Here is a 27,039-nt window from a genome sequence, read left to right as displayed (position 1 = left end):
TCAGACAGCGTTTTAGTTGTGTTTGCAGGGACTGTGCCCATTTGTGTGCCGCAGTGCCACCACCAATCTCTGTGGCTCTAGGGATGGTAGACAGGAGAGTCACCAGACAACACAGCAAACACTGCTGGGGCTGTGCTTGTGCATAGGAGAGCGGGGATTTGAACTCATGACCATATGCTGGCAAGGCCGGTGCTGAGTCACAGTGCTCCTCCTGCAGGCCCCAAACTGCTGCTCTAAAAAGGAAGACCCTGCTGAGAAGTGACACACTGGCAACTCTGAAGTCGTACTTGGGGTCTTTCTCTCTGAATATTGATAGTTTTTGATGGGGGGCTGGAGCGACAGTACAGTGGGTCAGGTGTCTGCCTTGCATACAGATGACCTGGGTTCTATCCCCAGCACTTATATGGTCCCCTGAGCCCCACTAGAGGGCCAGAAGTCCTGAGTAGCACCAAGTATGGCCCCCAAATCAGAAATCAGTATTTTTTGAAAATTAAGTATATGAGAAGGCCTTGCATATCCCCAAGCACCAACAAGATAGTTCTGCTGGTCCCCAGCACCCCCAAGCAACAGCCATTCTCCAGGCCTAGCCCTGGACCACCCCCTTAGCCTGAAAGAAAGCATATTATGTAGCAGTACATCACGTTCAGAACTTGCATATCATAACCCTGAAATCCTGGCTCAGGATTTAACTAGAGCAGTAAGCCTGGCTTGCTTTCGGGGGCAGGGACGTAGCTCAGTAAGTTGTCTTGCATGTGTGAAGTCCTGGGTTAGACCCAAGGCACAAGAAATAAAGAGAGGAGGAAGGGGAGCGGGGAAGGGCTGGAGAGACAGTGCAGAGGTTAAGACGCCTGCATGTGGCTGTACTTGTGACAGGGGCTCAAATCCTGCTATCACATGTGGTCTCTTAGGCACAGAGCCCGAAGTGGCCAATGACCCTTGAGCGAGGAGGGGCCCTGAGCAACACTGAGCGTGTGGCACCAAAAGGGGAAGGGAAGTGGAGAGAGGGGGAGCGGAGGAAAGGGAAGAAAGGAAGGGGATGAGAGGGGAGGGGAGGGAAGGAGGAAGGAGAGGGCAGAGGAGAAGGGAGAGAAGGAGAAGGGATCCAAAGATGGCATAAAGGGACATGGATTGAGGAGCCGTGGTACATACACACAGTGGAGCACTGTGCAGCTGCAGGGGACGATAGAATCATGCAACTCGCTGCAACCTGAATGGAAGGGGAAGCTCTCACGTGGAGTCAGGTCAGAAGCAGCAAAACAAACATGGGATGATCTCACTTCTCTGTGGTATGTAGAGTAACTGGGTGAGGAAATGAAGTAAACGGGGCATGCCTAGATTACCCCTGACCCCAGAGTTTGGGGAGGGGAAGGACAGAGAAGGAAAGGAATCAAGGGGGAAGGAAGATGAGAGAGGGGGGCAGTGGGGAAACAGGGGTCTGGGCTCCGTGATACTGGTGCCATGGGAGAGGGCTCTAGTTACAGATCCAGAGCACAGGCTTGGCGACACTGAAACAGGAGATCTAAGCCGCGACCATGGAGCTCTGAGACGTGCCTGTCAAGGAGGCAGGCGGGATGGAGCAGGGGACACTGGTGGAGACACCCGTGGGTCTAGGGGATTGACCCTGGGTCGGCCGGGTGCACGACAAGCACCCTACCCACTGTACTATCCCTCCAGCCTCTGACATGTTGTTATTCTCCCTTGAAAAGGAATGTCTATATAACCTCTGTTGGTTAAAGTTTACATTAAGAAGATGTCAGGATGTACTCAGTGCACCACCCAGCTCTGGATGTCTAACTGGGCCTCCTTTGAGAGATGTAAAGATGAGTGTTTATGCCTGTTCTGTAGAGACACTAAGGGGTAACTGGGAGAGTGGGAGAGAGTCACCTGTGAGTGCATGTGACTGTCCAGACATAGGCTTTCAGAAGACTAAGAATTCCAGAAGCCCATCCCTGCTAACTGCTCTGTCCTACCTCAGGTGACTGAAAATCCTTTCACCAATTCTTAAACCTCTTCATAAAACACCACGATGGGATTATTGACAGAGCAGAAAGCCGGAGGTATTTACTGCCGCTGCAGGGAGTCCTCTGCTATGGTAACGTCCTTGGGAAATGGACACACCTAGGCCTCTGGGGAAGACCTCTGCTCTTTCTCTTGCAAAGGAGGAACCCAGCACTAACGCTCATGCTTCTGTTTGGTGCATTATGGCCCTGAACATTTGCATATTTGGTTCTTGCGTAGACCCATACTTGTACACGTCAAGGATCCACTTGTCTAAACTCCTCTTAGAGGTTACTTTAGGACATCCATTTACTATGTGACAAGTCAAACCCAGAACTGTTAGCCGGGGTGAATGTTTGCAGATACTGCAATCTCTGCCTGTCTGGTGATTCTCGGGAATTTTGAGTATGTTAGCACATTTTGTTCTCAGTCTAGTTTAAGTGAATCCTAAAAGGAATAATAGTTCTGGAGCTAGCCTTGACAAGTGTAGGCCTCACCACGGTACGGAGTGATAAAAGGGCTGGGGAGAACGCATCAGGGCTGGAGTGCAAGTTTACACGCGTGTCTAGGGTTTGATCCCTGGTGCTGCCTGGTCTCCTAGCACAGGCACCAAAAAGGGTATAAAAACGTGCTATATTGTCTCAGTTCTGTAAAAGTACTCCCATCTTGAACTGTGTGAGTTTGGTGTTTCAGGATGCAACTATATCAGCACGTTTCAGGAATGGATCGTCTATGAAAACAGGGGCTACTTAGAGTGTTTTCCATTACGATGCTGCACTGAGTTTGAGAGTGCTAGAATGGGGATGGATTCTAGCACTAAATTCATTGCTAGAATTTAGTGGAGGCAGCTCTAACTCCTGAGCTGCAGTAGAAGGGCAAGATAGTCCTGATGAATTTTGAGACCAAAGGACAAGCTGAGGAGGGAAAAAAAACATGAATTTCAGAACTGCAAGAACCCAGTTCCAGGTTATGATTATACTTGATCAGTGATGACAGAATACCATTCCACTGTCAAACAGCAAAACAGATGGGGAGGGGAACAAAATAAACATCAAAATAAAAACATCAAAACAAAATACTGACCTTAGCCCCCGGAAGTACTTCATTCTGCTTCAATGTGAGACTCAACTCCAATTTACCAATCAGCCCTCCAATCTGCACGGGGTCAGAGGGCGCGACCTCTGGCAAACTTCGAGTTAGCTGTGGGTGTGGCTCATAAACAATTTTGGGGTTCCAGCTAGGTGACAACTTTGGCTCAGTTTCCTACAATGAAACGGTAAGGAAAATAATTCTTTTTTTTTTTTATTTGATTTTTGTTTTATTGATGGATTGGTTTGTTTACTTATTCGTGGAGGGACGGAGGGACGGAGGGATGGAGGGACGGGAGGGGGGGGCGACGGGGCGGAGGAAAATAATTCTTTCAAATGCTTCAGTGGGGCAGAGCGATACTACAGCGGGTAGGGCATTTGCCTTACAGGCCGTCAATTATAAAGGTTTGAGTGTTCAAAATCTCTGAACTCTATTTCCCCTTTGTGAATATTTGCACCGACCCCAAATAGATGGAAACTCTTTGATACACATCATACACATCTTAGCGAAAGTATTTCACAGCCCTCCCTTCCACCTCTGAAGAACCAACAACTTGCTTTTGTCCCTTGGCTTGCACTGGTCTGGTTTTGTTTTCCTTACCGCTGGTGCAGTTGAGCACACTGGGGAAGATTTTGCTGATGCAGAAAACTCATCCCAGAAGAGAGACACTCCAGAGAGCTGAAGTAACTTGTGAGCAAAAGCCGTGGGTTGGTGCACATTAATTCCTGAGGACTCATCAGCAGTCTCATCACAGTACACGGTTCTAAAGTTAAAACCAAAAAGAGCATCGGCATAAAACTCCTACAAATAACTGACAAGGACAAGAAATGAGCATCAATTTTGAAGCCGAAGGGATTTTTTTCACTCCTTCTTAGAGTATGTAATGTGGGTCAGCATTACCATGCTTTACTCCATTAACATTCTCATGAAGACTCTTCAACCCTCCCACCAAAGGACAACTTTATGAAATTCCAAATTGTGTTTCCAAAAGTTAGCTTCAAGGGAAAGGATTCCTGTGCTCCCCCACAAATATCCGCTCAACAGTGTGGCAATGCTGGGCTTTGAGTCACAAGTGTGACATGAGTGACATTTTTTCAGTTCTTATGACTGTTCCGTATACTCCTATGACTAATCTTCAGTTTAAAGAGAACAGAAGGCAGTTTTAAAGACATGAGAGTTTATTTTTAAATATATCATTTATGGTAATGTAACCTAAATTCAAAGAGCAGTGTTTCACTTACTCTTTTCATAAAGAGGTAGTGTGTTTGGTGAAAGACAGTCCTAGAAGCAGGTAACATACAAGCTTAAAGGCTGCCAACAGGGCTGGAGTGATAGTCCAGCGGGGAGGGTGCTTGCCTAGCACACGGCCAACCGGGTTCAATCCCCAGCACCCCATATGGTCTCCCCAAGCCCACTAGGAGTAATTTCTGAGTGCAGAGCAAGGTGTAATCCCTGACTACTGCCAGGTATGACCCAAAAAACAAAATTAAAAGGCTGCCAATAGACCCACAAGCAGTACATGTAAATTACACACATCTATATACACGTCATTATTTCTGGTGGCAATTTACACGGCTTTGGAATACAAATGGAGAGTTCCTACTTCAAATCAATATTCAGATGTGACCATGAAAATCAGCCCCTATTTCAGAGGGTCTCCAGTGGGCACACCCAGAAAACTAAAAGTGATGTATATCTTTTTAAGCTACGATACATACTGACCTTAAAAAAGAAAATGAAAAATACCTCTACCCTTTTCCACTAAAACAGCCTTTAGATCAAGCACAGCAAAGCAAAAGAGGTGTTTGCCTAATGAACTATGTAGGCATAATGAACTATGTCATTAAATCCCAACTGGAACTTCCAAGTCCTTCACTAATGGGCTCTGAGTAAATCTTAGAGAGCAACACTTTACTTTGAAACATGCAACATATTAATTAGGCATCACCTCAAATCTAGAGAAGCATCATGAAATCTACTGATACTTAAATGTTATTTATTTTGAAAGAAAAGAATAGGGTCGGTGGCATGAGCGACAGTACAGTGGGTAGGGCCCTTGCCTCACACACAGCTGACTCGGGTTCAAACCCCAGCATCCCATACGGTCCCCCAATACTCCTGCAAGTAGCACGTGAACACAGAACCAGGAGTAAGCCCTGAGCATTACCAGGTGTTACCCCCAAAACCTCCCCCTCACAAAAAAGAATAGGACATGTGTTTTCAGACAGAAGTCTTACCTTTCTATTCGAATTTCAAGTGCAGTTCCAGTTTTGGAATTTTCTGGCACATGTTCGATTCTCAAGACAGTGTCTATAAAAGTGACTTTTACTCTTCTTAGTACTGAAATAAATGGGTAACCATTAACATGAGGCCATATGTAAATTAAATAAATATATCTAGTAAAAGCTTATGTACTAAACCCTGGACTGGAGCAATAGCACAGTGGGTAGGGTGTTTGCCTTGCATGTGGCCAACCCGGGTTTGATTCCTCCGTCTGTCTCGGAGAGCCTGGCAAGCTACCGAGAGTATCCACCCGCACAGCAGAGCCTGGCAAGCTCCCCGGGGCGTAACCAATATGCCAAAAACAGTTACAACAAGTCTCACAATGCAGACGTTACTGGTACCCACTCGAGCAAATTGATGAACAATGGAACAACAGTGCTACAGAAATAAACCCTAAAGAAAGAAATATTAGTTTTATAAGAAATAATATTTTTAAAGATCTTATTTTTCCCCCTGGGCTAGAGCAATACTATAGCAGGTAAGGCATTTGCCTTGCACGCAGCCAACCCGAGTTCGATTCCTCTGGCCCTCTCGGAGAGCCCAGCAAGCTACCGAGAATATCTTGCCCGCATGGCAGGGCCTGGCAAGCTACCCGTGGCGTATTCAATATGCCAAAAACAGTACCAAGTCTCACAATGGAGATGCTACTGGTGCCCGCTCAAGCAAATCGATGAGTAACAAGACGACAGTGACAGTGATTTTCCCCCTGTAGTTCCTACATCTTTTTAAAATATACTGCCTGCTGAGCACTTACCCTATATTTCATCCCAACAAACACTCGGACCAATGCCTAATACTATCTGTTACAGTCTTTCATTATGTAAGTATAATAAAATAGAGTAAAAACTGGATACTGAAGAACATAAAAATAAAATGAATATAACATTTAAAATAATCTTGGAGCCGAAAACAGGGACCAGGGAGACTGGTGAATGGTTGGAAGCTTGCCACAGTGTGTGAGGGGTGAAGGGCAGTTCGGATAGAGAAGGGACGAGTATGACAATAGCACTCTAGCACTGCTGTTCATCGATCTGCTTGAGCGGGCACCAGTAATGTCTCCATTGTGAGACTTGTTACTGTTTTTGGCATACTGAATACAACACAGGTTAGCTTGCCAGGCTCTGCCATGCAGGAGAGATACTCTCGGTAGCTAGCCGGGCTCTCCTAGAGAGACGGAGGAATCGAATCCAGGTTGGCCGAGTGCAAGGCAAACGCCCTACCCGCTGTGCTACTGCTCCAGCCCGAGTATCACAACAACAGTTAGAAACTTCGTACAGGAACCGAGTGTTGAAAGCAGATAAAGGCATGTACCTGATAACCTTTCAGTATGTGTATTTCAAACCATCATGCCCGAAAGCAGAGAGAAAGAGAGAAGAAATGTGCTGCTGTGGAGGCAGGGGCTGAGGGGGGAAGGGAAACTGGGGACACTGCGGTGGGATGGGTGTTGGAACATTAGATGACTAAAACCCAATCGTGAACAACTTTGTAACTGTCTACCTCACTGTGATTCAATTAAAAATAAATAAATTTTTTTGGGGGGAACCCCTTAGGGCCAAGGAGAAAATACAGGTTTACGGTGCTTGTCTTGCGCGCAGCAACCCACATGCAGCCCACCCAGCACCACCAGGAGTAGCGCAGTCCAGCCAGGTGTGGCTAAAACCCTCCCGCCAAAAGTTACACCACTTCAATCCTCAGCCCAGGGAGAGCCCGCCTGGGTATCTGCCACGCATTCAGGAAGCCCAGTTCATCCCTGGCATCATGTGGGCCCCAAGCACTGCCCGAGTACCATGTATAGCTCCAAAACCCAAGAAAATGAAAAATCAAGTAACCTCAACGATAAGATTCTGGAAAATGACAGTGCATTTAAAAATCCTTCCTAGGTTGTCTCCATGGCTTGGAGGCTGGTCTCTCATTCTGGGCAACTCAGAGAAGGGAACACCAAGTAAAATGTGGTCAGAGGTCATGTGGGGGAAGGGTGATGCGGGCCGAATATAGACTAGAGACTGAATACAATGGCCACTCAACACCTTTATTGCAAACCACAATACCTAATCAAAGAGAGAGATCAAAAGGGAATACCCTGCCATAGTGGCAGTGTGGGGTGGGGGGAGATGGGACTGGGGAGGGTGGGAGGGATGCTGGGTTTACTGGTGGTAGAGAATGGGCACTGGTGAAGGGATGGGTTCTCGAACTTTGTATGGGGGAAACATGAGCACAAAAATGTTTAAATCTGTAACTGTACCCTCACGGTGATTCACTAATTAAAAATAAATTATTAAAAAAATAAAAATCCCTCCTAAAAAATAAAATCAGAAACCCCTCCCATTGAGACAGCTCACTTTGCATGTGGCCGGCACAGGCTCAATCCCTGGCACCACATAGGGTCCCCTGCACCCCACCAAGAGTGATCCCTGAGCGCAGAGCCAGGAGTAAGCAGCAAGCACTGTTGGGTGTGGCTCCACGAAAACAGAATTAAAATTTAAATACTCAGTAATGCCAAACCTGTTTCAATGGTTTCAGCAAACTTTTCAAGTCCTTCAAAAGGTTGGGATCCTTCTCCTTGTTCATCGGTTAGTTTCTGGCTAAGACATTCCTTCGCCAGCTGCATACTGCTGGTCATGAAGCTTGACCAATACATCGGCTCAGAACCAGTTGCTGCAGAAAATATAAAATTAATCCTAAATAATTTATCATTTATGAAAACTGATTTCTTAAATGAACATATTTCAAATAAATACATTCTCAATCCTCCATAATTAGCATCATGGTGTTATCTAGGGATATAACATGAGATAAACTGACCCTTAAGATTTAAGCATCACCTTATAAAAATAAGGAAAACAAAAATAAACCATTACAGAGAAGAGCCCAGGGACATATACCCTCATTACATAATATATTTTGCCGGACAATAATTCATCATTTCCTGAATAAGTATTTTACACATGCCAATTCTAAACAGATTAGAGCGGGGTTTAATAAACCTTTCCCATAAAGGTTTCCCATAAAGGTTCAGGAGTAAAATCTTTTAGGCTAAATAGGCAATATGATCTCTTTACCACCATACCATTCAAGTCTGCTACTAACACAAAAGCAGTCGTATAAAATAAATCAGGAGTAAGGAGGTGTTCCAATAGGACATTGCTTATAAAAATAGGTAAAAAAAAAAAAATTTGGATTGTGGGCCACTGTTAGGTAACTGACCCAAGTAAGGGATAGAAAAATAAAAGTCATAAATTCTGCTCTCAGCCAACAGTATAGCATAAGAAATAAAACTAAGAAGAATTCAAAGGCAACTATTGAGTGTCAACAGCTTTTTGTACCACCGAGGAGAGGTCAGTCTGCCCAGACACAGAGTCTGGTAGCAGCAGTAGCTGGCCTGAGCCTCCGCAGTCAGGATGAATGCAGATGGCCCAGGAGAGCTCGCTTGGTGGAAGGATTCCACGGACTGCTGAGGGTCCCTTCCAGAGGGTCCCTCGTAAGAGGATTCCACTACAGCTCTTGACATTATTCAAAACAACTGAGAGGGCCAGAAGTGCATGCCTTGCATTCCCAAGGCCCCGGGTTCAATCTAAGGGCAGGTGCTCATGCCTCGCATTTCTGAGGGGCCACGTTCAGCACCAATAGTTGACCCTGACGGCCCTCGGCCCACTGGGCCTAAGCACTGAACCATCAGATCTACTCCTTGGGCTGAGTGTCACCAGGAGTGGCCCCTGACCCCCAAGGCTCACTTTCTTCCAAAATGGAATTTATAAGCTCTTTTAACATACTTTTAAAGGAATGTGAGAATATTCCATTTTCTGTAGGAAAACTTCCTACAGTTAAAAGATATAATTTTTTGTTAAATTATTAAGAAAATTTCTATACATTGATAACCAATTTTCAAAATAAAGGTGCTATAATTCCTCTAAACATAACTTAAATTTTGGAGCTTTAGACAACACTTGGGATTATATATCTTCACAAACAGCACCTGTCACTGCAAGAAGAAAGAGAAGCTTAGAATATCATGACTTACTAGCTTATAAACACATATACATCAATACCCAGCACTCTGTGGTTCATGACACACACACACACACACACACACACACACACCCATGGCTACAGGTGGTGTGGCCCTGGTAGCCATAGCTCCCAACTCTACTGGGTCAAAGCAACATGGAATCACCAGGTACTGAGCCATCCGGCCCAAATGGCCAAGTAGCACCAGGATTTACCTCCAGACCCCCTGAGAATAATTGGGAGGTCAACAAAGAAAACAAAAAGTGAAGAAGAAAAACTGACATACTCCATAGCACAAAAACTTAAGAAACAAACATAATGGGGACCCTGGAACTAGACGACCTGGGCCAACGTCTATCTATTTCACTCAGCTTCCCACTGAACCAGCAGTGATCCTGGACACATCATTAAAACCATCCGTGCTTCAATGTCCTGTCCTATGAGTGGGGATCCTACAAAGCACCTCTCTCAGAGGGCTAGTGTGAAGATAGTTGGACAGCAGTACTGGGATGCAAGGAGCCCTAGAAACATGTCTGATAAGCAGAAAACATGGAATTAAAGCTACCACGTGCATATACTGATCAACAATCACTAATGCTTTAAAGGTTTCCCCTTACAATTTTTTAAAATTTTCAATGCTAAAGAAGAAGTGAAATGATGATGAATGAACACCTACAACCACCTCACGGAGATTCACCTAGAGTCCACATGCACACGCACACATACAAATATTCACACTCATACTTGGCTGAACTATTTGGCAGGTAACTGCAGACGTCTTAACACTCAAGGCTTCAGAATGTAAATCCTCAGGACGAGAACACTAGCCTGAAAAGCTCAACACCATTAAAAGACCCAAGAAACAATGACACAGTATTTTAATATATTCCAAATTTGCTCTGCTTCCCCTATAACACCCCTGACAACACACACACACACAACTACACAGTATAGTTAGTTATGCATGTCTTTAGCCTTTTTAATCTCCTTTTCTTGTTCTTCATGACACTGACACTGGTTTTCTCCCTTCTCGGTGCTCACCCTGCAGTCTCCGGCCGCCTGCATGCGAAGCACGCGCTAAGCCTTTGAGCTGTCTCTCCATCCAACACTGACATTCCTGAGGACTAACCAGTCGTCTGTAGCATTTGCTTTGATTTAGCTGACTGCTTTCCTTTGACTGACTGATATTACGAACTTTTTCGCAGAAACAGTATACAAGGGTTACTGTGTCCTCGGATCATCAAACACACACAGACTGGACCCATTATTGACAAAGTGAAGTCTGATGACTCTGTTATACTGATGGCTCCACTATAAAGAAACCTTTTATCTTTGGAAATATCTGTAATCAGTGGGGGCTATTTGGATACTGCCTTTAGTCCTTAGGTCCTGGGCCTGGGGAGAGACAGTATAGCAGGCAGGGTGCTTGCCTTGACACAGCTGACTCGGGTTCAATCCCTGGCAACCCTGCAGGGTGCCCGAAGCCTGCCAGAAGTGATACTGAGCACAGAGCCAGGAGTAAGCTCTTAGTACCACTAGATGCTGTCCACAACCGGTACTCCACAACCTTTTAACAAATATTATCAATATTGATGGACCTATGGTAGCTGAACATAGTGATATTCTATCATTTTTTTCTATTTTATACAAATATGTATTTTACTATAATGAAAAGCATTTTTTTTTCTTTTTGGGTCACACCCGGCAATGCACAGGGGTCATTCCTGGCTCATGCACTCAGGAATTATCCCTGGCGGTGCTCAGGGGACCATATGGGATGCTGGTATTCGAACCCGGGTCGGCCGCGTGCAAGGCAAACGCCCTAACCGCTGTGCTATCACTCCAGCCCCTATAATGAAAAGCTTTTCCTTCTCCCTGGCCTCTGATATATTTAGTTATTTATAATAAATAATAACTAAACACGGCAGAGCCTAGTAAGCTACCCATAACGTATTCAATATGCAAAAAAAACAGTAACAAGTCTCACAACGGAGACGTTACTGGTGCCTGCTTGAGCAAATCGATGAACAACGGGATGACAGTGCAACATATATAACAAATATGGACTTCGGGTTCTTTAAATTTAGTTATATGCTTTATTGTTATTATTCTTTTTGATGCACACGTTTTCCCAGATTTGACCAATAGGAGTCCCTTCAATGAGTTCGATTCCTCCGCCCCTCTCGGAGAGCCTGGCAAGCTACTGAGAGTATCGAGCCCACACGGCAGAGCCTGGCAAGCTACCCGTGCGTATTGGATATGCCAAAAACAGTAACAATATGTCTCTCAATGAGAGACGTTACTGGTGCCCGCTCGAACAAATCGATGAGCAACGGGATGACAGTGATGACAGTGAGTCCCTTCAAACTCAACACTGTGTCTAAACGTATTAACTCTTTTTACATTTCCCATCAATTTCTGGGTACCCCCTCTCTATTTGGCACATTAAATGGTTAAAAGTCACTTTAGATACTTTGTAGTGAAAGATTAAAATAATTCATCTATACACTAAAGTTCTTATGAATCAACAGAGAAAGACAGAACTCTTAATAGTACAATCACATACTCCCTGTCTGGATTTCAGTTCTGATATTTTATCTACAGAAAATCTCACCAATACGTTGCAAAGTAAAAGAGACTGAATCTAATGCAGTTAGGTTATTTTACCCACCACTTTAGAATAAAAGTAGAAACAAGACAGAAATATATAACACACCCACCTAGGCGCGGTCGAGGCCGGAAGACCATTTCTAACCCTTTCACTTCCAGTGCACAGTTGTCCTGCAGCAAGGAACCCCAAGGAACGGACAGAGAAATGGACTGTATGAATCCCTCGGTGACTTCTAAAGGTGCATCTGCTGACTCCAGGATCTCGTTGAGACACTACAGAGAAAAAACAAGTACATTTTGAAACCATATGCACAAGAACGCAAAATCATTTATTTAGAGAAGCCGAGTATGCTCGCACTTATACCAAGCACTAGGAATTAAGGCAGAGAACAAAATAAAGACGATTGCGATGCTCATTAAGTTTACAGGAAGGCTTACCACGAGAGAGATGTATAATTAAAGCGTGATGAGTTGTGGGCTAGAGGAACAAACCCCACTTAGCTAGCTGCACATGAAACAGAATCTAACCTGGAAATTCAAATCAGGCCACCGGAGGAAGTGCTGTAATAAATGGAGGCCAGAAGGCTGGGGAGTTAACCAGGCAAAGCGAGCCAGGCAGCGACTGACTGAAAGAATGCAGAGAAATCAGAGTGCAGGCACATTTATTTGTGAAAAAAAAATATGAAATGCAGGATGGAGATGTAGCTCAGGGTATAACACGTGCCTTGCAAGTAAAGGGCCTGGAGTGGATCACCCCCTCAAAAAAGCAAATAAAGGATTTCAAATTTTCTATTCTTTAAAAAGAAAAGCTGCTTTAGGCAAGGTGGTGAGCCAAAAAGGGTTCCATAGTTAAAGAAAAATGGGTGCACAGAGCCTGACAGGGACCCTGGAACAACAGGTGAAGGTATACTTATGTACGAAGGTTTTTTTTCTTTCTTTTTAATTTTTTTCCCCAGTAAGTATACAGAAAGTTTTTGGAGATGTGTGAAGATTCAAAACAAACAAACAAACAAACAAAAACCTTACTGGCAAGTTATAAAGCCTACAAATATTGGGAAAATTAAGACAAAGTTAGCAACGTTGCTACTATGTGAATAAATTAGTTTACCTCTATTTTTAAATATACCCTAATTCCTTACTGAAAGTCAAATTGTATCTTAACCTGCAAACAGAGACTTACACAGCACCATTTAGAGTGTAGAGAAATGTAAACAGAGACAAAGAAAGCATAGGGGCATGAGAGGACTATGGCACATGCTTGCTACGGTACGACAGTCCAAGCCACCTCCTGCCGCTCCTGTGGTGAGCCCAGGCACGCGTGGAGCCATTTTACCCAGCGATCTGCTCTCTCCAGGGGAAAAAGAGAGTTACACGCAGATTTTCAGCTGAGGTGGGGCTATGGCCCTAATACCCCTCCCCGTATCACACTGCTCAGTGTCAACTGTAAATGCAGGTTCGAGCATCTCACATTCGCCTCAAGTGCGCTCTGAAGCCACTGAAGTATGTGAAGAAACGATGCCATGGAGTTCAAACTCTGTGGTACCTTCACTACCGCAGGCACCGGGGGAAAGGAATCCCAGGAAGGAAGCTTAGTTGGCTAGAAGTGAAAGAAAGCAGAGAGCCTAGTTTGGCAAGAACAGTGACACTAAAAACATCTAGAAGTAGACACGTATTCCTGATAGTAGAAAAATGAAATTGGACCACGAGGGGCGGAGAAGGAACGAAGAGCAACACCGAGGCTGCTGATGCGGGCAGCTCTCAGGTGGATAATGGTGCAGCTCCTGTGGGACAGGACACGAGAACCCTGAGGAAGCAGGTTAGCAGGGAGGCAAGTGGCTGAGATGAAGAGAGGACACTGGCAGACGGCGAGGCCAATGTCCCAATCACCAGTCCACGGAGGCCGGGCCATGGTATAAAGAGGCTGAAAAGAGGTAATCTTGGAGGCGCAGCTGAATATTCCAGTTTAGGGCTTGTGAGAGCCATCTCCGCTACGCAGAAGAAGGGTGTCACCCTCAGAGCACAGGAGGAAGGGGAGATGGCCGTTTGTAACGGATATAGAGTAAAATGACCCAAGGCCTAAGACGGGTTCCTGATGAAAATCGGGATTTAAGAAAGGGGTTAGGAAGAAAGAATCTGTGGCGTAAACTAGGAAGAAAAAGGCATAGGGGCTGGAGGGACAGCAGCACGGCAAGGGCCTTGTCTCTCCTGCGGCCAACCCCGGCTGAGTGCCAGTATATAGGCCCCTGGGCCCCACCAGGAGGGCTTCCTGAGCACAGAGTAAGAGTAGGCCCTAAACACAGCTGGGTGAGCTAGATGTGTTGTGTGTGTGTGTGTGTGTGTGTGTGTGTGTGTGTGTGTGTGTGTGTGTAAGTCCACTGAATATGAGTTCAACAGGGAGAGAAACATCAAATGGGTGTGTCCTTGTGTGTGCACACTCGGCACACTGCTGGGCCCCGAATACGCAAGGCAAGTGCTGTGGCCACTGCCCCGAGACTTCCAAAGGTTAATGAAGAGTCTGGTCAAGCATTCTCAAACGCTGCTGGGTCACTGAGAGCCCACAGAGTGAAAACTGCACCAACAACATGGCGAAACGTGAGGTGATCACACTAAGTGAAGCACGTCAGGAAGTAAAAGACAATCACAGGATGCTTTCGCTCCTATGGGGGTTAGGAATAACCCAAGAAGCCGGCAAAACACGACAGAAATATTTGAGCAAAGTATGACTGAGACTCGATCCTAAAAGCCCTGTAATTGTTCTCATGGTGACTTGATTAAAAAAGAAATTAAAAAAAAAAAAAAGCACGACAGAAATACTGACTGAACTCTGAAAGCCACGGTGGCTAGCGACAGGGAAGAGGAGAGCGGTCACCGGGGACAGCGACCGGGCACCAGCAGGCTGAGGCGAGACTTCGAGACTCTCCAAACTTCACAGAATCAGAGAAGATTGATGGAATTGGACGGAAGCAAAACCCAACACACCAAAATCACCCTCCACAACTATTTAAGTTTACAGAGGACAAACATCTAGGTGGGATATTTTAGGTTCTGGGTTCAATTCCAGCACCACTTGCTGGATGTCTGCAGGTCCCGGAAGACACAAACCCAAACACCACAGTGAGTGGTCCCAGCCCCCCCCCCCATCTGGCATAGCTTGAGGGTGGCACCTCTATTTTTTAAATGAAGATTTTTACAAATGAGAAAGCTTAGTCTTTAGAACCAAAATCTGTGGGAAAGGGCCAGCAAACCTCAGAGGTGACCCCAGAGCTACAAGGTTTGAGAAATTCGAAGTTCTTGGGTCTTCTGAGGTAGCATGGAGAAAGGAAACACAGGAGTCACAGGGACAGAGGTATATCCTGCTTACCAAATACTCACCCCGTGTAAGTTACTGAGCCTCAAAGCAAAAGACAGAAGCACACAGCATAGAGCAAGCAAATGTGTGTAAAAGCACAGTACAGTTTCAAAAAGAAAAATACATGTAAGACAAATACATATATATGAAATTAGCAGTTCTAATATATATGTATATATATGAAATAAGCAGTTCTAAGATATATGTATATATATATAATAAGCAGTTCTAAGATATACATGAATTTAGCAGTTATATAGTTATAGAGATATACAGTACTGAGATATATATATATACATACCTCATAGTTCTCATGTATATATATATATATACATTCACATATGTATATATATCTGAGAACTATTTATTTCATTTTTCCAAAATAAATAGAATTTCTGGTGCCATACTGTTAACTTTGGGACAGATAAAGTTATCAGTTTCCTGTGCTATATGTTTATATTAGTAGAGATAGACACGTCGATACATATGTATTTTTCTCTTGAATTTTTTGCAATGTGCATTTATTAGTCTTGCAATTAAAAACACACACAGACACCAACAAAACCACAAAGGGAGCCGGAGCGATAGTACGGTGGGTATGCTTATCTTGCACACAACAGATCTGGGTTTGGTATCAGGCACCCCGTATGGTCCTCTGAGCCTGCCAAGAGTGATTCCCTGGGTGCAGAGCGAGGAGTAAGCCCTGAGCACAGCTGGGGGTGGCTCAAAAAACAAAAAGAAAATAAATAATAGAGCACTAGAATGACACCACACCGTCCTAAGGAGTGTTTCGCCAAGAGGCACCTCTACAATGTGAGTCTCTTTCAGATCAGATACCCACCCAGGAAACCAAATTTGATTTCTTAATAGACATTAACTTTTCTTATGTCTCTGTTTTGTGGCTCCCTCCGTTGAGTCTTAAAATATAATAGCTCAGAAAGTTTTATGATAGCTCTAAACAAATATTAACTGAAAAGATAGTGGAGAAAAATAGTTCTGGAACAAGTCAACTGTTCAAGAATTTCAACTGTGCACTGAACTGCAATAATTATCTCTAAGTATCAAATATTTAAATACCTGTTTAATAAATGCTCACCCTCACAGTCTTACTGCATTGGGGCAAAATCCCCTGTATCTTCTATCACAAGCACTTTTTAAAATGCAGGGCTGGAGCGATAGTACAGCACGTAGGGTGTTTGCCTTGCACGCAGCCAACCCGGGTATCTGTGACATCCTATATGATCACCTCCAAACCCACCCCTGAGTGCAGAGCCCAAACACCAAAAACAAATAAATAAAATTCGCTCCTTCTAGGGTTGGACAGATAGTACAGCAGGTAAGGCACTTGCTTTGCCAGAAGTGATCACTGAGCGCACAGCCAGGTATAAGCCCTAGGCATTGCCAGTATGGCCCCAAAATCCATTTCATTCATTCTGTAAAATCCCAAGGTCTATTACAGTGTACAGCAGAACAAAATTCTCAACCAACCTTACCAAATTCTTTCCATGTTATCAATTCAGGCAACACTTTGTTCATATACTATGTAGGTGTATGTGTGATTCCATAAATTTGAAACTATCAAGGCAGAAAAAAGAACCTTTTTTTGGTTTGCCTCTTTTGGGCCACATCCGGCAGTGCTCACAGGTTACTCTTGGCTCTGTGCTCAGGAATTACTCCTGGTGGTGCTCGGGGGAACATATGAGATGCCAGGGGTGATCGAGCTCGGGTGGTCCCATGCAAGGGGAGGGACCCCTGGGAACACCAGCGGTGTTCCTATTGCTCCGGCCCCAGAAGGAAACTTTTATATAGCTAAGAAATTTTATTCTAATAGCTATAAAAGGAATTTGAGGACATCCTCCTCCTTTATTTGAAGGAGACTGCGAACTCCAGACATTGTGAAATTTCCCTCTAACTTATGACGGGAATCGGGAACAATGTCATATGAATACCGCACTGGGTAGCGAGGGAAAGACAGAAAGAAGGAAATTTTTTAAGCTAAAAACATCCCATCCTTGCACAAGGCAGACCTGGGTTCGATTCCCAGCATCCCAATGGTCCCCTGAGCACCGCCAGGAGTAATTCCTGAGTGCAGAGCCAGGAATAACTCCAGTGCATCGTCAGGTGTGATCCAAAAAGAAAAAAAAAAAAATCCCACCAGAGGGGCTGGAGCGATAGCACAGCGGGTAGGGCATTTGCCTTGCACATGGCTGACCGGGTTTGATTCCCAGCATCCCATATGGTCCCCCAAGCACTGCCAGGAGTAATTTCTGAGTGCACAGGAGTAACCCCTGTGCATCGCCGGGTAAGACCCATAAAGGAAAGAAAAACAACCCATCCCACCTGAACTGGGCAAATCTAACTTTCTTTACATTTCCATCTGTTTAAATCATTTTGCTTTTAATCATCATCCATGAGCTTCAAGCATAAAGACAGAAAAAGAGAAGGTATCACTAGTCTCTGCAACTGCATTTGGCAAAAAGTTATTTCTGAAGATTATATTTATTATGTTTAACAGTACAGTTTAAGAAACCTAGCCATAGAAACATTGTTGCACTGAATGGAAAGGTGTCAATGTAATAAATCCTTTGTGTCAGTCTTCTGGGGCAATCTAAGCTAAAGGAGATGTGCTTAGCCCTAGGTTCAATGCCAGCATTGCAAAATGAGACAAAAACGAGTCTCTGTCTAATTAGTTCACTGTCATGTCCTAGCCCTTACAATGGCATATGCTGAGAACCCAAAAAAGGTACAGGATCAATTAGTGAAAAATCTTCAACTAAATAAACATACAGTCACAGTCCAAAAGAATAGAAAATGAATGAGTCATCATATCCAACTGAAGTTATTTGAACGGAATTTCTTTCAGGGGCAGAGCGGTAGTACAGCAGGTAGGGTATTTGCCTTGCACACGGATGATCCTGAGCATTGCCCGGTATGACCCAATGAGGGGGAAAAAAAAAGGAATTTTCTTTCAATACTGAGTCCTTCTGAATGCTTCAAAGGAACACAATTGACAGACAGCCTTTCCCATTCAGAAGTTCCAAACGCTTTGCCCTCTCATTTCAAGTCCTTTTAAGACAGTGATCTCCAAAGTGAAGTATGTATATACTTGTCTCAAAGAATATAAGAAATGATGGGTACAGATATGAAAAGAAACCTGATGTTGGGGCTGGAGCGATAGCACAGCGGGTAGGGCGTTTGCCTTGCACGCAGCCGACCCGGGTTCAAATCCCAGCATCCCATATGGTCCCCTGAGCACCGCCAGGAGTAAATCCTGAGTGCAGAGCCAGGAGTAACCCCTGTGCATCGCCAGGTGTGACCCAAAAAGCAAAAAAAAAAAAGAAAAAAAAAAGAAACCTGATGTTCTGTATTAAAGTTCTCATGACTGGGGCTGAAGCGACAGTACAGCAGGGAGGGTGTTTGCCTTGCACTCGGCTGACTCGGGTTCGATCCTCAGCATCCCATATGGTCTCCCCCACCCCCAGCACTGCCAGGAGTAATTCCTGAGTGTAGAGCCAGGAGTGACCCCTAAGCACTGCTGGGTGCGACCCAAGTGAATAAATAAATAAATAAAATAAAGCTCTCATGACTGTCAGCGTTCAAAGCTGTACTCCCACGCAGTATGCAAATGAGCACTGGTACCCTCATTCAGAGTAGGGAAACGGGGAGGGCCACTGTGGGAGAGTTATGAGTGGAGTCTTCCTCCAGTGTACAGTCTACATAAGAACACACCTTAAGTGCAAAACCTTGCTGACTAGGCTTTCTTATGTTCATAAATCTACCAGCCGAAATTTAAAACAAGAAACTTTCCTCTCACAGGATTCTAAAGTGCCGAGCATTTGGGAGCCGACAAGTGGGTACCAAGAGTAACATATGGATGCCCTCTCCAGCCCCCGTGCCCAGGCTTCTTCCACTGTAGGTTCTGGTTCCAGCTGAGGGTCAAAAGCAGGACAGCGGCGGTGCAGGGGTCACATGAGAGCTGGCGCTGGTGAAGGCTTCTGGACGTGCAATGACCAAAAATGAACTCAAAGGCAAACACACAGTGCCTCTGAGGCGCTGCGGCAGTGCTCGCCCGTGCGGCTTTGCACAACTCCACTGCAGCCTTGGTTCCTGGCGTACCACGCCTGCACTTTGCACCGCACATGATGACATGCCGCACGATGCCAACAAACACTGCCAGGAACGCTGCGCTCAGGTCCCCAGCCATTGTATGGCAGAGTCAGTGTTTGTAACTGTACAAGGTTTTCTGCTCTCTGGAAACAAAGTTTGATTTGGGGAAATACAGACTCTGAGTGTCTTCCTATCAAAGTCCTCTAATAGTGGGGTCCCAGAGCTGACTCAACAGGCTGGAGCAAATGCTCTTGTGCAGGAGGCCTGGATTTGATCCCCAGCAGCACAAACAGTCCTCAAGCAGCAGAGCGAGTGACCCTGAGCACTGCTAGGCGGCCCCACCACCATCACCAACCAAAGCCCTTTAATATTTATGCACCATCACCTCTGCATGTGCTCGTGCGAACATCAACATTTTTAATTAAGCACAAACACATGTCATTTCAAGAACTAGAGAAAACTAGTACTTGAGAGACTACTAGGAGTTAATTACTTTTAGTTTTGAACAAAAATGTTTTCGAAACAGTCATGTATAAGAGGCTAAATTCAGAAAGTAGTAAAAATATTAATGGCAATGTGGCAGTTAGCTACAAGATTGTAGTAAACGAAACTGACAAGAAAAAATATGCTGAATCATTTTCGCATTGTGAATTTACTTCTAATATTCATGATGGCGTGGAAAAAATCTCTACTGAATTCGTAAGGAGTTTTGGCTGCCAAGAACATGCAACCAACAAAACTAAAAACATCTTAATACCACACAGCATACTATTTCATGAAATAAACCAAAGGAATACTTTCAAAGACTAAAATCTCTTAAAAGACTAAAAGCTTTTCCATAAAACACAGTTTTCAAAAAGAAGTACTTTTCAAAAAGTAATTTTTTTTTATTGGCAGTAATGATTTTCACAAAACACTATTTTACTGCTGTCAATAAAAAAACGTATTTGCTTATATCTTATCAAATTTCTTGTTTAATTACAGAAATTAAAAGTGTAAGGCGGCAGGATCACATGTTTATTTGCTGCTATTATAATATCAGAAATCATTTGTGAAGGAAAGGATAGGGATGAAATTTGTGAAATTCGTTTATCGAATAATTCTGCTTACAAAATCAGTATGGACAACTTCAGCAGCTTACTATCAGGCTACAGCACGGCTCAAAGTTTGCAATTCTGTTGGATGAAACAAATGATTATTCTAAAAAGGGACACTTGTTGCTTTATGTAAGTTTCCTTCATGAAGGACCCGTACATGAGGAATTATTGTTTTGAGGCCCTTTGGAAAGGCGCCCAAAGGAAGTCAATGTCTTAAAGTCAATGACTTCTTACAAAGGTTTTTAGTGGATAAACTGTGCTAGAGCATGCTGAAGGCGAAGGCTAGATTTGCAGCACAAGGTAAAGCTGGTATCAAGGAGCATGCCACCTTTCCCCACTGCTGACTGATCAGGAGGCATTTGTGGCTCAAAACAAAACCTACCACCAGCATTAGATGTACTCTGCAATAACACCAAATCACTAACTTAATTAAAAGCCATGCCCTTAACGGTAGTTTGTTTGCAAAGACAAGGACTCTGATTACAAAAGCTTATTACTCCATACAGAGGTAAGGGGCTCTCAAGTGGGCAGTATTTAAATAAATTACTGAAACAGAACCATGAAGTTGTTCTATTTTGGATGAAAAGAGATCTCATTTTTTTCCTTAATGACTTCAGCTTTCTAGGCTGTTATTTGCCTCTTGTCAGATACTTTTGAGAAAATAGTTTTTTGGGGAGTGGAAGCGGGAAAGGGTGTGGGGGCACCACACCAGGCTGTGCTCAGGGCTTGCTCCTGGCTTTGTGCTCAGGGCATATACCTGGCAGACCTCGGGGACCACATGTAGTGCAAAGGATGGAACCTGGGTCTGACATCTTTTCAAGGCAAGCGCCTTACCCACTGTACTATCTCCTCCATCTCTTGGGCCCAAAAAACTCAGTAATTTAAGCAGGTTAAACAGGTTTGCTTCAAGGAAGAAAAAAATGTGTGTGTATATATATATATGTATATATATACATATATATGTATATATATGTACTATAGTTCATATTAAAAGAGAAGAAAAATTACTTAAAAATTACCATGGTGGGCTGGAGCACAGCGGGTAGAGCGTTTGCCTTGCACATGGCTGACCCGGGTTCGATTCCCAGCATCCCATATGGTCCCCTGAGCACCGCCAGGAGTAATTCCTGAGTGCATGAGCCAGGAGTAACCCCTGTGCAACTCCGGGTATGACCCAAAAAGGGAAAAAAAAATTACCATGGAAGGGGTCGGAGTGATAGCACAGAGGGTAGGGTATTTGCCTTGTACTCAGCCGACCTATGTTCGATTCCTAGCATCTCATATGGTCCCCGAGCACCGCCAGGAATAACTCCTGAGTACATAGCCAGGAGCAGCTCCTGTGCATCGCTGGGTGTGAACACTCCCCCCCAAAAAATAAAACTTACCATGGAAAAATAGGTGGAAAATGCTCCTTCAGAAATGTTTGCAGCTAGACTTTGTCTTGCTGCCCAGCCACCCCCGGTGAAAGCTCTGGGCCCACTCCAGGGCCCCCCCTCCGCCTAGGCCCAGCAGCCTCTGCTCCCCACCTGCGCCGTGTTAAGGGGCCCAAGTCAAGCTCACCAAGTGACAGATCTACTGAGCAACTGATTGGCTGCTCAGTTTTATTTCCTGTTATTCATGAAAACTGGCAATAAGGGAAGAAAGCAGCCCCCAACTGAATCCCTCAGCATCTTCCAGGGGGCCCTAACTATAAAGATTCACCCACCCCCAGCCCCACACAGCAATACCACTAGAAAACCAATGAGCAAAGCACTTAGATTACCCACCAAACTTAAGGAGCGAAACTACCACCAAAAGCAAACACCAACCAGCTCAGTAAATCCTCGGACTTTAGTGACACCATGATGAGGAAGTTTAAGAAACGATGGTGCAGGTAGTCAGCAAAGCACAAGAAAGTATAAAAGTCACTGTCACTGTCGTCCGTTGTTCACCGATTTGCTCGAGCGGGCACCAGTAGTAACGTCTCCATTGTGAGACTTGTTACTGTTTTTGGCAAAATCCCCTATAGTCAGAAATATCAGAAGTAAACAGCAAGGTAGGTGAAAATTTGAAAAAATAATTACTGAACGCCGGGGCTATAGTGAAGCAGATAGGGGCCTTGCCTTGAACACAGCTGACCCGGGTTTGATCTCCAGTGTCCCATATGGTCCTCCGAGCCCACCAGGGGAGATCCCAAAGTGCAGAGCCAGGATTAAGTCCTGAATATCACCAGGTATACCCCAAAACAAACGAAAGTCAAGAGAAGACCTGAGCGGCAGAATAACAGCAACTGAGCAACAGATCAAGGAGCTCTAAGACGAGGAAGAAACCTAGCGGAAACAACAGAAGGTGGAGAACAGCCTGAAAGGAAATGATCAGCATACTAGAAACTATGGGGTGAGCGCAAGAGGAACAATATAAGAATCATTAAAGTCCCTGAAAAGCAGGGAGGCAAATTCAGTGAAGAAACACTAGTTCAAGAACCCATCAATAGGAATTTCCCAGAATTCCCTGAAAGCCATAGCACTATATGGGGCCCAGGTTAAAGCTGGTGCTTGGGTAACAAAATTGAGAGGGTCCTCCTGATCTAAGTCAGTTCTTTCCACAACTCTTTGCCTGAAGGCAAAGACTTTTTTTTTTCTGTACCTCAATAAACAAATTCCCGAGAGTGCCCCAGGCTGAGAAGCAAACTTTAGTGGAAATGAAAGTAAGGAAGCAATCAACAGCCCTGATTGGTGTGGTGCTTTGGACAGCCATGTAATTGAGTCAGGGAAAAAGAAAATTGTCAATTTTTGCAGTTTTGTTTTGTCTCCTTTAAAAATGTCTATGAAGTTTTGCAGGAAAAAAAAAGAATTTCCCAGGCGTGGGGCTGGAGAGTACAGTGGGTAAGGCGTTTGCCGTGTGTATGGTTAGTCCAGGTTTGATCCCCTGCGCCACCCAGTGCTCCCTGCACCAACCCCAAGCCTGCTGTAGCAAGTACCATTGGGTGTGACCCAAAACAAAACAAAACAAAATTTCCCAGAGTTGAAGAATACAAGAGACCAGGAGGGTCCCAGTGAAAACAAACTCAATTAAGAAAACCCCAAGGCACGTTGTACCCAAAATGACAAAGCGAGAAAGGGAGAGGACTGACAGCAGCAAGGCCAAGAGAGGAATTTCCTTATGCACAAAGGAAAGCCCGTAAGAGTCACGGCAGATCTGGCAAATGAGACTCGACAGACAGGAGAGAGCGGAAGGCTATGGTGCAAACTCAACAACACGAACACCTCCATCAGAATCCTCTATCCAGCTGGATGATCACTCAGACTTGAAGGGACAATGCAGAGTTTCATGGACAGGCAACAGCTTAGGGAATTTATAGCCTTGAAACCAGTTCTGCAAGAGGCTTTAAAAGAGCTTCTTTAAAGGACCGAACAAACTTCCCAATATGTGGCACTGAGCATGGCACTCGCCAATGGTGCCTGTGGCAGCCCTCTACCAAGTCAAGAAAGGTATGTTGGGACCAGAGCAATAGTACAGCGGGTTTGCCTTGTGCGGAGCCAACCTGGGTTCAATCCCCACCGTTCCACATGGTCCCCCAAGTGCGCCAGGGGTAATTTCTAAGAGTAGAGCCAGGAGTAACCCCTGAGCACCATGGAGTGTGGCCCCGAAACCAAACAACAAAATCCCTCTGGTGCAAAGTTTAAGAAGCCAGGGCTGGAGGGAGAGCACAGCAGGTAGAGTGCTGCAACACTTATTTGATCCCCGTCATCGCATATGGTCCCCCAAGAGTGATTCCTGAGCGCAGAGCCCAGAGTTACCTTTGAGCATTATTGCTGGGGAGGGGGGGAGCTGGGGGCCAGAGACATACTACGACAGGTAAAACGCTTCACTTCCCCATAGCTGACCTGGGATCCATTCCTAGGTGTGGCCCAAAAAACAAAATAAATAAAATCAGGAGTCAAAATAGCTAAATTTAAAAATCAGAACTTTTAAAGTCATATTCAAGTGACTTATGAAGACTTGCTATATTAAGATATAGCAAGTCTGGGTTAGAGAAAGGCCTGAGCACATCCTTTACATGCAGGAGGCTGGGGCTGGATCCTGGCACCATGTGGTCCCCTGATCACCTCTCGGAGTAAGCCCTGGAAACAACTGTAGAAGCGTCCCCCCCTCCCCCAGCGCCCGGGCACCACTAGGTTATGTCCCCAAAATAAACAACAGAAAATAATTTCTCAGTCATCAACACTGATAACTTCATAACAAATAAATGAAGCAGCAGCAGCAGCAGCAGCAAAAAGTTGATCAGAGAGGCCTCAGCGATGGTACAGCAGGGAGGGCTGCTGCCTTGCACACGGCCAGTGGGTTCAATCCCCGGCATCCCATACAGTCCCCGGAACACCAACAGGAGTGATTCCTGAGCACAGAGCCAGGAGTAACCCCTGAGCATTGCTGGTGTGGCCCAAAACCCAAAAATAAAGGCTTACCAGAGTTCTCATTTGACATTACTTTTTGGTTGGCATATCCCTCACCTTCAAGGAGAAGAACAAAATATAATTTCAGATTAACTCTAACCAACTTATCCTGCCAACCATCCTGAAGTTCAAGTCTCCCCACCTGATCTGTCATGAGAAAATAAAACCACACAAATATAAGTGACGAGCACACAGTGCTGGAAGAGATGACCAATAAACACTGACCATCTGCCCCTTGATGTGAAGCCATATAATTAATGAGGACATCATGGGCTTAGAAATTAGACGTGCTTGCAATCTCACTATGCCACTGGCTAGCGGTGTGATTAAGACAAAGTGCTTAACTCTATCTGTGAAATGGGAAGCAGCCGTCATTTAATTCATAAGACAATTAGTACTGTCCTACTTTTCTCCTTCAAGAGAAGCCTATTCCTTCCTAACTACCAAAATACAGAAGCACAGTCCTGGAACTCGAAAGCACCCAGCAGAATCCCAATCTTCCCACGGGGAAGTTTTAAAGCAACACAACACCCTACTGTACTGCACTTGGTTGAAATACAACGTCGAATGTCACTTTCCCAAACGACGACTAAGGTTACTAAAATCAGGGTCCAGTGGCACCTATACAAAACCGGCCCACGTAAGTTACCTAGTTGACTTCCTGCTAAAACTGTGCTTATTCACATACTCCGCGCTTACTCCGATGTGCACCAATGAAGGGTCACTCTAAGATGTAATCTTGATTTGAGTTCTTCGGCTTTCTATGGCTAAAGATATATTTTTTTTCTTTCCTTTTCTTTTTGGGACACACCCAGCGATGCTCTGGGGTTACTCCTGGCTCTGCACTCAGGAATGACTCCTGGCGGTGCTGGGGGACCCTATGGGATGCCGGAGATGGGACCTGGGTGGGCTGCGTGCAAGGCAAGCGCCCTCCCCGCTGTGCCACCGTTCCGGCCCCTAAGGAAATCTTTATTGAAAAATAAAGATGACATCAAAAGCAAACAGGGAAAACAAAAACAGCTTTCCTCGTAGCCTAACACGAGGGAGAGGGTGCCCACAGCGCCCCAGCACCACGCAAACAAAACTAAACAAAACCCAACAACAACAACAACAACAGACTCCTCCAGTCATCCGACTGAGCGTCCCGACAACTCTCCCGGGGAAAGCACCTGTCCCCGACTTCCCCCCGCGTGCGGGGCCGCTCCCACACCCGACACGCCCCGGGAGGGCCTCTGCGTGCCCCGCCGGCTCCCGGACCCACCCCGCGCCGGGCCAGCTGTCAAACGCCTGCCGGGGACCCCGCCACCGTCCCCGGGCAGCCGCGCGGGCGCGGGCCCGCACCTGCCTCCCCGCCCCGTCACGCGCGGCAACAGGCGGCCGCGCCCGGCGACTCCCCGGGCCGCGGCCGCGCGCGCCCTCCCGGGGGTCCTCCCCGCCCGCGCCCGCCCCGGGGCTGTCAGCCCCCCGACAGCAGGGCCGGGGGCTCGGGGCACCGGCGCGGCCAGAGGCGACCCCGTGCCCCCGGGACGACGTGACAGCGGGCCGCGCGGCGTGACGGCGGCGCGCGCGGGCCGCGGCGCTCACCCATTTGTCCAGGGGCACCTGGGCCAGCGAGCCGGTGCCCTGGTACAGGTCCAGGCTGAGCTGCTCCAGGCTCAGCTTCTCCTGCAGGAAGTGGCCCAGGTAGCGCTGCAGCAGGTAGCGGCAGGCCCGCTTCTTGATGGACTCCGAGAAGGGCCACGGCATGGTGCGGGCGGCGGGGGCGGCCCCGCGGCTCCGGCCTCGCTCGCGGCCCGCGTCCTACGCCCGCGCCGGCCGCGCCATGCCCCCGGGCGCGCGGCGGCCCTCAGGGCGACCCCATGGCGGCCCCGAAGCCCCGGCGCCGGGGCCCTGGCGAGGGGGGCGAGGCCTGACGCGGGGGCCCGGGCCAGACAGCACTGCCGCCGCGCGACGAATTTGTTGTCATCCGAGGGCGCGCTCCCGCCGCCTCCGGGGACGCTCCGCGCGCGCGCGCGCTCGCGAGAGGCTGGCCCCGGCGCGCGAGGCCGGCGCCGCCGGAAGTGACGCC

The 27,039-nt window shown here is 46.1% G+C and overlaps 1 protein-coding gene across 4 annotated transcripts in view; it reads right to left on the bottom strand.

Moving 5' to 3' along the window:
• The window catches only part of ATG2B (autophagy related 2B), an 84,260-nt gene extending 57,296 nt beyond the window's left edge, over positions 1-26,964 (bottom strand). For 2 of the 4 annotated variants that reach the window (XM_055130451.1, XM_055130452.1), the window contains exons 1-5: positions 12,096-12,253; positions 7,873-8,025; positions 5,325-5,427; positions 3,688-3,850; positions 3,082-3,261 (exon numbers count right to left, since the gene is read on the bottom strand). In XM_055130451.1, the coding sequence (XP_054986426.1) occupies positions 3,082-3,261; positions 3,688-3,850; positions 5,325-5,427; positions 7,873-8,025; positions 12,096-12,123 (627 nt within the window). In that variant the 5' untranslated portion in view covers positions 12,124-12,253. Of the gene's footprint in view, positions 1-3,081; positions 3,262-3,687; positions 3,851-5,324; positions 5,428-7,872; positions 8,026-12,095; positions 12,259-26,555 lie in introns of those variants that run through there. The other 2 variants (XM_055130450.1, XM_055130449.1) reach the window with 2 other exon arrangements.
• Between the last annotated feature and the right edge of the window lie 75 nt (positions 26,965-27,039).

Source organism: Sorex araneus, chromosome 3, assembly GCF_027595985.1.
Source record: "Sorex araneus isolate mSorAra2 chromosome 3, mSorAra2.pri, whole genome shotgun sequence".
In the NCBI taxonomy this organism is placed as follows: Eukaryota; Metazoa; Chordata; class Mammalia; order Eulipotyphla; family Soricidae; genus Sorex; species Sorex araneus.
Note: the sequence above shows the minus strand (reverse complement) of the source record. Positions and strands in the feature narration are given on the sequence as shown.